Raw genomic sequence first — 13097 nt, 5'->3', positions numbered from 1 at the left:
TGTCAGTCCCAAGCGCAGTTTCAGTCACATCCATTAAAGTAGTCACATCCACTAAAGTAGTCTCATCCATTTTCTTTTTTTTTTTTGTATTTTTGCATTCTGTGCAAGCCGGGGCACGGCCTCCCTTCCCTCAGCTGGATATCACATTTAAATAGCTTCCCATGGCTGATGCCCACAGTTTGGACACCCTTTATTGTCTGCCGTTATACACATTGAGGTTAACTCTAACACTTGACAAGGTTTCTAATATTAGACAGTGTAGGACCATGGCGAACTGGGTCACCTTGTCGCTGGTGGGATGGCTTTCATGCTTTTTTATTTTTTTTTTAATCAAAAACAGTATTACTAAGAACCCTGTGTTATTTAAATACACTTTTGCTTTTTTACTTATTTAGTTACAGCAGGGTTTATGATCATTTTCTTTCTTGTAGGTTTTGTCATATATTGGAATAAGCAAGATGTGTAAATTGAAGAGGGTGAGCTGTATCTATAATATTTTACATGCTATTTTCAATTCTTCCACTTGGAACAAGTTTTTAGGCTTTTATGCTCATTCTAGCAATAAATTGGGGTTCTAACTTATTGAGTCTGACATTTGACAATGGTTTGCCATCTCATCATTAGGAATAAAAGGAGATATGGGGCTTTACTCAGTACCAGAACAGCTGTGTTTTGGCAATAGGTGCGGATCCCGAGCTCATGGACTCCCGCAGATATTATCTTCTAACATGACTCATTTCCCTTTAAGCCTTGTGACAAGGGCTGATCTGTAAAAACAAGTGTCTTCCCAGCACTGCTTCTTTGGTTTTGATCTCCCAGTTTGATATCTTTCAACCAAACTGACCAACTATTGCACAGTGTGAGTCCTGTTTTATGTGATCAAAAGACTGTTTGATCAAACTGGATTTGGTTGGATAAACTCCAGAATCTTCTACATACTGAAACTATTTGTGAATGTAACTTTTGGCTCTTTAATCTGAGACAACTGCAATTTTAGGCTTAGCAGTCCTTTAAAAGGCTCTCGGTGAGCCATTTGTATACATTAACAGTTCAGACATCCTTATCTATTTTTCAAGTCCAAGAGGGATGGAAACTGTGTAATATTGACCATGGTGTAAAGTACATCTACTGCAGGCAGAAAAAGAACACCACGAAAAAAGCAAAATATCTATTACAGCTATTAAACTCCCGAACAAGCAGATGATTTATTTATAATTACCAATTAATTATTATTCAATAAGTAGAAGCAGCAGACGTTTGCCATTTCCTGCATAAATTTCCCACATTTTTGGAAATCACCTTCATTTGAAAAATACACAAATATGAAGTAATCCTAATCTTCACTTTATAGAAACAATAACTGAAGAAATGTGTCATCTTTGTGGTTATATGACTACATCACAGAAGGGACAAGTGTGAGACTTCATCTACGTCACAAGGACAATATGACATGGCACAATTATTGTCTACATAGCTCAATTTATGTATTAAAGGGAATATGTCTCCAGGCTTTTGCTATTTAATCGGAGAGCAACATGATGTAGGAGTAGAGACTCTGATTCCAGTGATGTGTCACTTACTGTGCTGCTTATTATAGTTTCAATAAAAAACATTTTTTTTACCAGAAGGAGATTATCACTAGAGGACTAGTTGTCTTGTGCTATGTAGTCCTCCTAATCTGTGTATCCCTCCCGTACCACAGAGTGGCAGCTTTCTGCCTATGCACAGATACAGAGAAGTTTGCCAATCAGTGGTGCGGGCGGGGTTATACACAGATCAGCATGCAGAGAACTACTTGATCTGCAGCAGATAAAACTGTGATTTTATCAAAACTACAGCAAGCAGCTCAGTAACAAACACATTTCTGGAATCAGAGTCTTTGTCCCTACACGATGCTGCTTTTAGATTCAGAGATGGGCCCAGTATTGGTGCAACCACAGGGGCCTGAGAGGTAAGGGGGCCCGCTACTACCTCCAAATCAGGTGGAATTGTGCATTATGATGAGCTATTGGAACGCAAAGGGCCCGTAAACTGTTCTTGCACAGGGCCCCTCTTCTGTCTGTGTCCTCTCCAGCTCAGATTACATAGCAAAAACCTGGTAACAGATTCCGTTTAAGTGGCAAAAGGTGTGTTGGAAAGTCATCTTTTTCCACCTTTAAGATAACTAATGCCTAAAAAATCCATGAATGTTAATGGATTACTGACATGATAATGCACATTAAAGAAAGACACATTTAGCACTTTCCCATGTGCATCGGCCCTTTCTAGCACGAGGATTAGTATACCTAAAACTCATGTCCCATATACCTAACATTGACTGCTCTATGAATTGCACATGAGTTTTGCAGTTTCTAAATATGTGTGACCTGAATACCTCTCGTGTATTTTTGCCAGTGGGAAGGAGGTGTGAAAAGGGAATGTGGCTGATCACGTTCACCCCATGAAGGAGCAGCGCACGGTGCCAATGTCCCTTTGAATTACCTGCCCCTACGCAACGCTTATTCGGAGATGGCAGATTCCAGTTTTAGGGAACTGGTGATTCATAAACGATTATGAATCAGACCTTCCTATGACATGCACAGTGTGATAATGCCAGGTTGAGATGTCCGTGCCAATGCACACCTCTGTTTACTACACATGATTCCTTCTGAGATGATTTTTTTCATCTGTAATCATTGCAAATAGTTACATGGCTCTGCATTGTCGTACTCACCTTAAAAGCATTTCCAACTCCAGAGAGCAGTAGCACCAGATGCTGCCCGTGACTAGAAAAATAAAAATGTACAACCGTGAACAAAAGATTAAAAATAGTCTGAAATGTTTATTGTATTGAATGGAAATGGGCTCAAGTACCTCAATAGTTAAAATTCTGAAAATTACAAGAGAACACTCCTGCCTCCATTCATTCAGCAAGTACCAAGATGGAGTAGCCATTAGGGAAAAACACTTACCCAACTATATTAGCTATGAAATCAGGAGAGTCATTATCATTCACATGTAGTGTAACCTCATTGTCATGTTCCAGCCTCATACACCATTTATGATACTTCAGCATCGCAAGCCAGGTATCAAAGCCATAGCCAGTTGTACATAAAGATAATGCTACAAAAATTATGACTGATAATTATTAACCTAAAGAGGAAATCCAAAACCAAGATACATAGTAAAAACAGTTGAAAAAAGACAAATATCCATCAAGCTCAACCAATTGGAATGGGTAAGGCTAAGGTCATCGGTAACTTTGATCAGAGTGTGATCACAGTGTGATCCGGTTCTCCGATATTATGTTTTTCTCCCTCTTCTCCATTCTTTCCCTGGTCATCGGACAACATCAGAAGTCATCCAAGTGTAGTCTGATGGTTTCCATGGACTGGCATGGCTGAGTGCAATACAAACTTCAGATCCAAACTGGGCTGGCAGCAATTTTTTTTCTTGGACCGTGTGGGTCTGAGGAAAATTCTGATATGTGCATAGCCCCATAGAATAACATTGGTTCGAGTACAATTCAATGGTTTGTCGGATCGCACTCAGACCGGAAATATGGCCACATGCACGAGCCCTAAAAGCAAGAAACCACATTGCAATCAAATATATTTTTTTGCTCTTGATCCCAATTGTCGATTCACTGCACTAAATATTCAAAAGATAAACTGTTACACATTTATACAAATAATGAAAGAAGACCATCAACGGTTCCTGTTGTGACCAGGTCATGAGGTAGACTATTTCACAGTTCTTATGGTAAAGAAGGCTTGTCTCTTCTAGGGTTCACTTTTCTTTCTCTACGTGGAAGGAATTACCCCTTGTCTTATGAGAGGGTTTTACATGTTATAGAAATGTGCTGAGGGATAACATCAATGTAATCCATGAACTTGAGCCATAGCCTCTTTTCCAGGTGAAGGGACTGCAGCTGGAGCGCCCCCCTGGGCCATGGGGTACTTGGTACTGGGTCCGGTGGCTGCGACCCGGTCAGTGGCCCTGGGCGTCCAATTAAAGGGGAAAGGTCTTTTAAGGGGAATTGTGGTAAAGTCTGTCGTGATGCCACCTGTGGTGTTCGGTCAATAGGGGGATGGACGCTGCTTTAAAGGGGTCCTCTGGGGGATGTTGTCGCAGCAATGACGGTAACGCTTCCCACAGGTGAAGCGGGGTCCCAAGGGGTCCTAAGGTGTGTGGCGATGGTGGTGTATGCTGACGAATAAGTGGAGGACACAAGTTGTAAAGTCTTTACCTGGTTTACTGAAGATGTAGTAGTCCACAGTCCAGGGTACCAGGCACAGGTGTCCTAAGGTCCGGCCGGTTCAGAGGCAATGGGAGAATCTCCTTCCCAGTTGAGGTCAGTGAGCCTTTCCTCCTTGCGCTTTTTGTATGAAGTCTCTGCTGCCACTAAGTGGAGTGAAGCTTACTGGCAAAGTCCTCTTTCACCTGTCCTAGAACAGGTACCTGCATGACGGGCAGCTTTAGCCGTTTTACTGAGACTCTATCATGCCCCGGGCTCTTCAGGTGCTGCTGCGTCTCAGGCGTGGTGTGGGCCAATTACATACAGTTCTCGGCCCTCCAGTTCTGGTCTGTGTCTTAGAGTCCCACAAAAGCCTCGGGCTCCTGGTACCCGGCTGCTGCGCTCTGGCTCTGAGGGTGTCCGATCGCAGTTCCCCTCTGAGCCCTTTCTCTCTCCTCTGCTCCTTTCCTCTGTAGCTCCACCACATACAACAACCCTTCAGGCTCTCTCTCTTTCCAGAGGCTGCAGCTCCCACATGGTTGCTAGACCTCTCTGTCTGCTCTCAGTTCCAGACTTCCTTCTCCTTTAGTGTCTCTATCAGACTGTCCTGTCTCTTTGGTCTCCCTGCACCAACTGTCTAGCTCCTCCTCCAGGTCAGGACACATATAGCTTACGGAAGCTCCCCTGAATCCTGGTCCTGAGCTCCCCCTCCTGGCGTGGATGTGGAATGTGCTGTGTGCGGGTGCCTTACCTGGTGAAGAGAACTCCATTGCCTCCAAGCATGATATTACCCTCCCCGAAGGGAAGGCAACATCACTGTAGCAACCGGTTACCTGGGGTGTTACACAGCCATACTTGGTTTTTTGAGTGGTTAACGTGTGACTTGGGGATCTCCAAAGAAATAATTCCATTACCCCTCAAGTTTTCCACTAGGTGTAACAAAGTGAAGCAGTTAGCCTGGCTATTTAGTATTCAGTATTTGGTCAGTATTTTACATCAGTATTTGTAAGCCAAAACCAGGAGTGGAAGAATTAGAGGAAAAGTATAATAGAAACATATGCACCACTTCTGTATTTATCACCCACTCCTGGTTTTGGCTTACAAATACTGATGTAAAATACTGACCAAATACTGATAGTGTGACAGCAGCCTAAGACAAAGTTCACTTTTCTATAATGTAAATGAACCATTCAACATAAATCCTAGACAAATAATTCCTCATTGACCAGCATTTATTACATTTTTGGATCAACATATCATTTCAGTGCTGGTAGGTGTACTTGTAACTATCTCCACATTGATATTGATGTCTTCTTTACCTGTTCAGTTATTTAACATTTTGACTGACATTTTATGCTAGAATTACAAGTACTGTGACAGCCTGTGCATGTTACTAGCATAAATATCGCCGTTCCTATTGTTCTATGTATTTACACCAACTAAAATGCATACATACATTGTTAAAGGAACTGTCAGCACAGATTGATTGTTCATACCAAGTACAGGTGCTCCGTGCACCCTTGGTGTGACCAAACATTTAAGTGCACTTTCACATCTGCTTGTTTTCTTTCTATCTCCACCTTTCTCTGGCTCTATGAAGCCAGATCTGTGAATCAAAGAAGGTTTGAGGTGAAGTTTGAGGGGAAAACAAGCAGGGGGGAAGATGTAGTTAAATGTTTGGCCACGCCATGATGCACCAAACACTTGTACTTGGTTTTAATATATACATTCTATGCTGACAGATTCCCTTTAAGGCTAAGTGCACACGTTGCAGAATTGCTGTGGAAATTTCCGTGGCAATTCTGCAGCTCCTGCCGCGGGTATATCGCATGCGGAATTGGCATGCATATTCCTGCAGAAAACTAGCGTTTTGCAAGCATAATTAGCTTGCAGAATGCTAGCGTTTTCCAAGCGATCTGTAGCATCGCTTGGAAAACTGATTGACAGGTTGGTCACACTTGTCAAACATAGTGTTTGACAAGTGTGACCAACTTTTTACTATTATTGCTGCCTAAGCAGCATCAATAGTAAAAGATAGAATATTAAAAATAATAAAAAAAATTAAAAAAATGGTTATACTCACCTTCTGCAAACAGCCGATCTCCTCAGCGGCTTCCATTCCTATAGATGGTGTGTGTGCAGGACCTTCGATGACATCGCGGTCACGTGACCGCGACGTCATCGCAGGTCCTTCACACAAAGCATCCATGGGAACGGAAGCGGCCACGTGCACCGCTGAGAGGCGGGAGGACTCCGGGGCCACCAGAGGGTGAGTATATCACGATTTTTTATTTTAATTCTTTTTTTTTAACAATTATATGGTGCCCAGTCCGTGGAGGAGAGTCTTCTCTCCTCCACCCTAGGTACCAACCGCACATGATCTGCTTACTTCCCGCATGGTGGGTATAGCCCCATGCGGGAAGTAAGCAGATCAATGCATTCCTAGATGTGCGGAATCCCCGCGATTCCGCAAATTTAATGAACATGCTGCATTTTTTTCTGGAATGCGATTCCGCTCAGGAAAAAAATGCAGCATGTGCACAAAAAATGCGGATTGTATTCTATTAAATAGGATGCTTAATGTGAGCGTTTTTTTCGTGTTTTTATAGCGAAAAACCACAAAAAAAACGCGAAAAATCTGCTACGTGTGCACATAGCCTAAAGCTCAACCATTTCCCAATTCTACCACTAGGGTGACCTGGGTACATAGAAATATCTACCGCTACCATTGAATTCAATGGAAGCTGTAAAAATATTTATGCACTAAGATTCCACCACATTAACCAACAGTAATGCCTGAAGAAAAATATTATGGCTCTTCCTGAGGAGTAGGTGCCACAGCCGCACCACTTTTCACCAGTGAGCCAATAGCAGTGGTATTGTCTGTCTCTACATACAAATGAGCAGTTAGCTTCTGAGGTGCAGAGATTACACTGGGCCAGTAAATCACTGGCCTAGTTAGCACTACTACCTGGTGGCTGGTGCCAATATTTAAGTTTTATCAACAATATTAACCCCTTATTGACAGAGCCAATTTGGTACTTAATGACCAGGCCAATTTTTACAATTCTGACCACTGTCACTTTATGTGGGTATAACTCTGGAACGCTTTAATGGATCCCGCTGATTCTGACGATTTTTGTGACATATTGTACTTCATGACAGTGGTAACATTTCTTCAACACAACGCGTTAATTTATGAAAAAAACGGAAATATGGCAAAAAATTTGAAAATGTAGAAATTTTCAAACTTTGAATTTTTATGCCCTTAAATCAGAGTCATGTCACACAAAGTACTTAATAAATAACATTCCCCACATGTCTACTTTACATCATAACAATTTTGGAAACAAATTTTTTTTTGTTATGAAGTTATAAAGGTTAAAAGTTGATCAGTGATTTCTCATTTTTCCAACAAAATTTAAAATAGCCAAAAGTGACACCATTCTAAAAACTGCATCCCTCAAGGTGCGCAAAACCACATTCAAGAAGTTTATTAACCCTTCAGGTGCATCACGAGAACTAAAGCAATGTGGAAGGGAAAAAATTAACTTTTTTCACACAAAAAATTACTTTGGAACCAATTTTTTTTATTTTCACAAGGATATCAGTAGAAAATGGACAACAATATTGGTTATGCTATTTCTCCTGAGTACGCCGATACTCCATATGTGGGGAAAAGCCACTGTTTGGGTGCATGGCAGGGCTCAGAAGGGAGGGACTTTTTGAACACAAAATTGGCTGGAATCAATGGTGGCACCATGTTGCATTTGGAGACCCCCTTATGTACCTAAACAGTGGAAACCCCCCAATTCTAACTCCAACCATAACCCCAACACACACCTAACCCTAATCCCAACCCTAACCGTAATCTCAACCATAACCACAACCCTAACCCTAACTATAACCCTAATCCCAACCCCAACCCTAACCCTAGCCCTAACCCTAACTCTAACCCTTACCCTAGCACTTACCTTAACCCTAACCCTACCCCTAACCCTAACACTAACCCTAGCCTTAATCCTGACCTTAACGTTAGCCCAACTCACTTTAGCCCAACTACAACCCTAATGGAAAAATGGAAATAAATATATTTTTTATTTCATTATTTTTACCTAACTAAGGGGGTGATAAAAGGGGGTTTTATTTACTATTTTTTTTATTTTGATTACTGTGATAGCGTCTATCACATTGATCAAAATGAACCAATAGGAAACATTTCCTATTGTTGCCGGGTGCCGGCCGGCAGATCTCGCAAGGCGCACTGCGCATGCACCCATTTTCTTTTGGAAGAAGACGCTGGCAGCCTGGGGGACTTCACAGGGGGATGCTGAAGGATACAGAGACAACAGAGGTATCGGGGGGATTGGGGGACCCTATTTCTCTATCCTTTGATGTGCGATCACATCAGAGGAGAGAGAAATTAAATAGAAAATCAGACATTTCTTTTTTTTGCGGTCGCAGATATACCATTAATAATGGCGATTGCAACATCGGGGTTGGTAAAAACCAACCCTTATCATGTTCTCTGGGGTCTCAGCTATTTCGACTCAGGGGGGCGCTATACCCCTGGAGCTTTAATTTGGTTTTGCGTTTTCGTTTTTCACTCCCCTCCTTCCCAGAGCTATAACTTTTTAATTTTTACGTCAATATGGCCAGCTTATTTTTTTGAGAGCTTATTTTTTCTGAAACAAGTTGTACTTTTGAATGACACCATTGATTTTACCATGTCATTTACTAGAAAATGGGAAAAAAATTCCAAGTGCGGTGAAATTGCAAAAAAAAGTGCACTCCCACACTTGTCTTTGTTTGGCTTGTTTGCTAGGATCCCTAAATGCTAAAACTGACCTGCCATTATGATTCTCCAGGTCATTACGAAGTACATAGACACCAACCATGTCTACGTTATTTTTATCTGAGTGGTAAAAAAAATTCCCAACTTTTCTAAAAAAAAAACCTGTGAATTTTTCCGAGACCCATAGCTTCTCCAATTTTTGTGATCTCGGGTTGGGTGAGGGCTTATTTTTTGCGTGCCGAGCTGACGTTTTTAATTATATCATTTAGGTGCAGATACGTTCTCCCATTATTGCATTTTAATACAATGTTGTGATGACCAAAAAAACGTAATTCTGGCGTTTTGAATTTATTTCTCGCTATGCCGTTTAGCGATCAGGTTTATTTTTTTTCATTGATAGATTGGGCGATTCTGAATGCAGCAATACCAAATATGTGTAGGTTTGATTTTTTTATTGTTTTATTTTAAATGAGGCAAAAGGGGGGTGATTTAAACTTTTATATTTTTTTTTTTTTTTTCATATTTTTTAAAACATTTTTTTTACTTTTGCCATGCTTCAATAGCCTCCATGGGAGGCTAGAAGTTGGCATAGCCTAATCGGCTCTGCTTCATGGGGGCGATGCTCAGATCGCCCCTATGTAGCTGAATTACAGCATTGCTATGAGCGCCGACAACAGGGTGGCGCTTACAGAAATCTGGCATCAACATCCATAGAGGTCTAGAGCTTAATTCCCATAGGGAAAAATGATGTACCAGTCCATTAGTAAAATATAAAACTTCTTTATTAGAATTATTAAAATAAATGAAAAAGACAAAACCAGGTGTATAGAAGTTACAAAACTGAAACAATAACCACCCCCACCAGTTACCTCATTTAGGGTCCGAGCTACTTTGTGTAGTAACCTATAATCAGCCTAGATAGCGGTGCCTGTGCACCTACAACCTGTCACATACTGAACTAATTAAGCGTGGTCTCTTTATCAAGGGTACCACATAGATATCCACCTGATCATATAAGCTCACTACCATGTGAAATAATTAGCCCTCAGCGGATACCATGAGTATCCATTAACAAAGTTCAACGTCCTATCAGGCTAGTTGTAGCTCCTTCCCTCCTTAACATGCCTCATATTGAGAGAGGTTACCAAATACTTACTATCAGAAAGTGCACCGTGAATATGGGAAACCCCTGACGAAGGACGAACCGAAACGCGCGTTGGGGCGGGCACTCACCCCCCCTGGTTTCCCATATTCACAGTGCACTTTCTGATAGTAAGTATTTGGTAACCGCTCTCTGTCATGTGATCGGGGGTCAGCGGTGCGAGCATTTCCGGCCAGATGCGCTTGTTAAATGCCGCTGACAGAGTTTGACAGCGGTGTTTAACTAGTTAATAGGCACATGTCAGCTGTTCAAAGCTGCTGACATGTTCCGGCTTTGATGCGGGCTCACCGTCGGAGCCCGCATCAAGGCCATCAGATGTACTATTCCGTCTGATGGCAGAAATGGGTTAATTATCCAGAGGTCTATTTTCAGTAAGCCAAGAGACATAGACTATTATTCATGAGTCTGAATTTTGAATTTAGAATTGATGTGTGTTTTTTCTGGTTGATCAAGAATCATAGACTATTGTTTGAACATTTGACTATTGAATTGCTGTTTCTGAATTGATGAATGGCTGCTGCTGATCTTTTATATCAGCTCCTACAGGTGATTGTCTGCTATCTCTGTAAGACAGGGATGCAGGTTCATCAAACAGTCGATGTTTGTTAATATGTTGATTGACCAATGTATGGGTCCCTGTGGCTCGTTGACCTGCAGAGAAGTGGAGGACAAACTATGCAGATTGATTACATACTCAATGGGAGTTAAACTCATTGCACCTCCCCCCTGTCCTGTGGAGGATGACATGAACGACAGATGTGGGTATAAAAAGGGATTTCTATGGTTTTACAAGAAGGAATTACAGGAGACTCTCTTACAAAAACCACAGCCAGGAGCACTCTAGAGCAGTGTTCCCCAACTCTGGTCCTCAAGAGCCACCAACAGGTCAAGTATTCAGGATTTCCTTAGTATTGCAAAGGTGATGGAATTATTGCCTGTCCAGGTGATGCAATTATCACCCTTGGCAATATTAAAGAAATCTTGAAAACATGACCTGTTGGTGGCTCTTGAGGACCGGAGTTGGGGAACACTGCTCTAGAGGATAGCTGCCAGGACATCATGGCTCCATCAGAATATTGCACAGGACAAGACGGATGCAGATTTATGAGCGGCGCTCATAGCAATCTGGCATTGACAATCATAGAGGTCTACAGGAGACCTCTGGTTGTCATGCCAACCAATCGATGACCCGCAATCACGTGACGGGGTCACGGTTGGGCGGATTTCCCTGTCAAAGTTTGACAGCAGCATTTAACGGGTTAATAGCCACAGGTGGATCGTGATTCCACCCGTGGCTGTTCCGGGCACATGTCAGCTGTTCAAAACAACTGACATGTGCTGGGAAAGATGTGGGCTCACCGCCGGTGCCCACATCAAAGGGAGGGAGTACGACATAGGCGTACATTTACGCCCGATGCCGGAAAGGGGTTAAATGGTCAAGAAGAGATTTATTAAAAAATAGTGGATTGGACAACAGTAGACCAAGCTTTCCAGGTTTTTAGAAATGTAGGGGAGATTGAAGACAGGTCTGACATTAGAAGAACAGAATGGGGAAAGTGCTTTTTTTTCTAATGGGTTGCCTGTTCGCACGGGTCTTCCTAGGAAATTTAATTCACAGAGAAGATATAGGGTCACCTGAGCACTGAATAGGGTGAAAAAAGGAAAGAGATTGAAGACTTCATCTCATGTGACTGGGACAAAAGTAGAAACTGAACTAGATGAAGTATAGGGAAGAGAAGTAATATTGTTGAGAGTTCAAAAGACCCCTTCCTGTCAAATATTGTCATTTCTTTGAGGTAAGTGGCCAGATCGTCAGGTATGAGATCATTTTTAGGGACCTGCATTTTAGGGCTGAGGAGGGAGTGGAAAGAAAATATTGCATGATTTGATAATGAAGAGATGATGATGGTGAGCTAGGCTTATTTGGCAAGGTGAAGAACAGGACTATTTATTTTAAGGGGCAAGTGTCTGCAGTCGCTATGTATGATTGCAGATCGTGACACCATGCAGACATTGTCAAAATTCCCTGGTACTCACTGCGCTAGTAGGTGTCACATGAACACATGTATGCAGTGCAGACTTCAAGACTGGACAACCCCTTTTTAAGCATAAGTGCATGGTTAGCAGACCAATCTTATTTGAGTGTAACTGTTTTTATTCTAACACTTCAGTCACATGTCGGATCCTTACCACTCTCAATACTATTTTGCTGAACGTGTGAACGAGCTATCCCATACTACCCCCTGAAGTGACCTGAGTAGTGAGCAACATTAATTATTAAAGCATCAACATGAGACTTTAAAATAAGTACAGCAGCTCATTTACTTCATGGAGAGTAGATCGGGATAGCTAAAACCCCACACTTATGAAACTGGCTTAAGGTTGATGATGCAAGGCAGGCAATCTACATTTGAAAGGCTGACATGACATCTGAGGTGTGCTTTGGAGGTTGAGACAACCATGGGTAACTGTATTCTGGATGTGCAGATGATGACTCTTATCTACAGTAGCACGTTACTTGGTACAGGAACAGACTATCACCATAGCACCCTCCTGGTACAACATTTCAGAGCCTCTGAGTCACATGTCTTCATAGTGGTCCATGACGTTTCTTTTTCTTTGGAAGCTATCTAATCCAACCATGACCTTATTCAGGTGAAATTATAACAGTAGAAAAATAGTAGAAGATTCTGTCAATAATTTTGGAGTCTTCTAGGTTTGGGGTGATAGAGCCAGTCAGCTACAAGTGTGTATGACAGTCTTCCTGGACAGAATGGTCTCATTCTCCAGGGAGCTCTGCGAGGATGAGAACTAGTAAAACCTAGAACCTATATTGAACTTCCCTGTTCATTATCACCTTGGCCATCTCTTAAATGCAAAAATATACCAGAAGATCAGCATGGATGACTGAGTGTTAGGAGCTT

The 13097-nt window shown here is 41.9% G+C and overlaps 1 protein-coding gene across 1 annotated transcript in view; it reads right to left on the bottom strand.

The window, feature by feature from the left end:
• The window catches only part of LOC143799541 (UPF0462 protein C4orf33 homolog), a 95118-nt gene that overhangs the window by 47707 nt on the left and 34314 nt on the right, over positions 1–13097 (bottom strand). The window contains exon 5 of the mRNA XM_077281154.1: positions 2714–2765. Within this exon, the coding sequence (XP_077137269.1) occupies positions 2714–2765 (52 nt within the window). The remainder of the gene's footprint in view (positions 1–2713; positions 2766–13097) is intronic.

The sequence above is a fragment of the Ranitomeya variabilis genome, chromosome 1, assembly GCF_051348905.1.
Source record: "Ranitomeya variabilis isolate aRanVar5 chromosome 1, aRanVar5.hap1, whole genome shotgun sequence".
In the NCBI taxonomy this organism is placed as follows: Eukaryota; Metazoa; Chordata; class Amphibia; order Anura; family Dendrobatidae; genus Ranitomeya; species Ranitomeya variabilis.
Note: the sequence above shows the minus strand (reverse complement) of the source record. Positions and strands in the feature narration are given on the sequence as shown.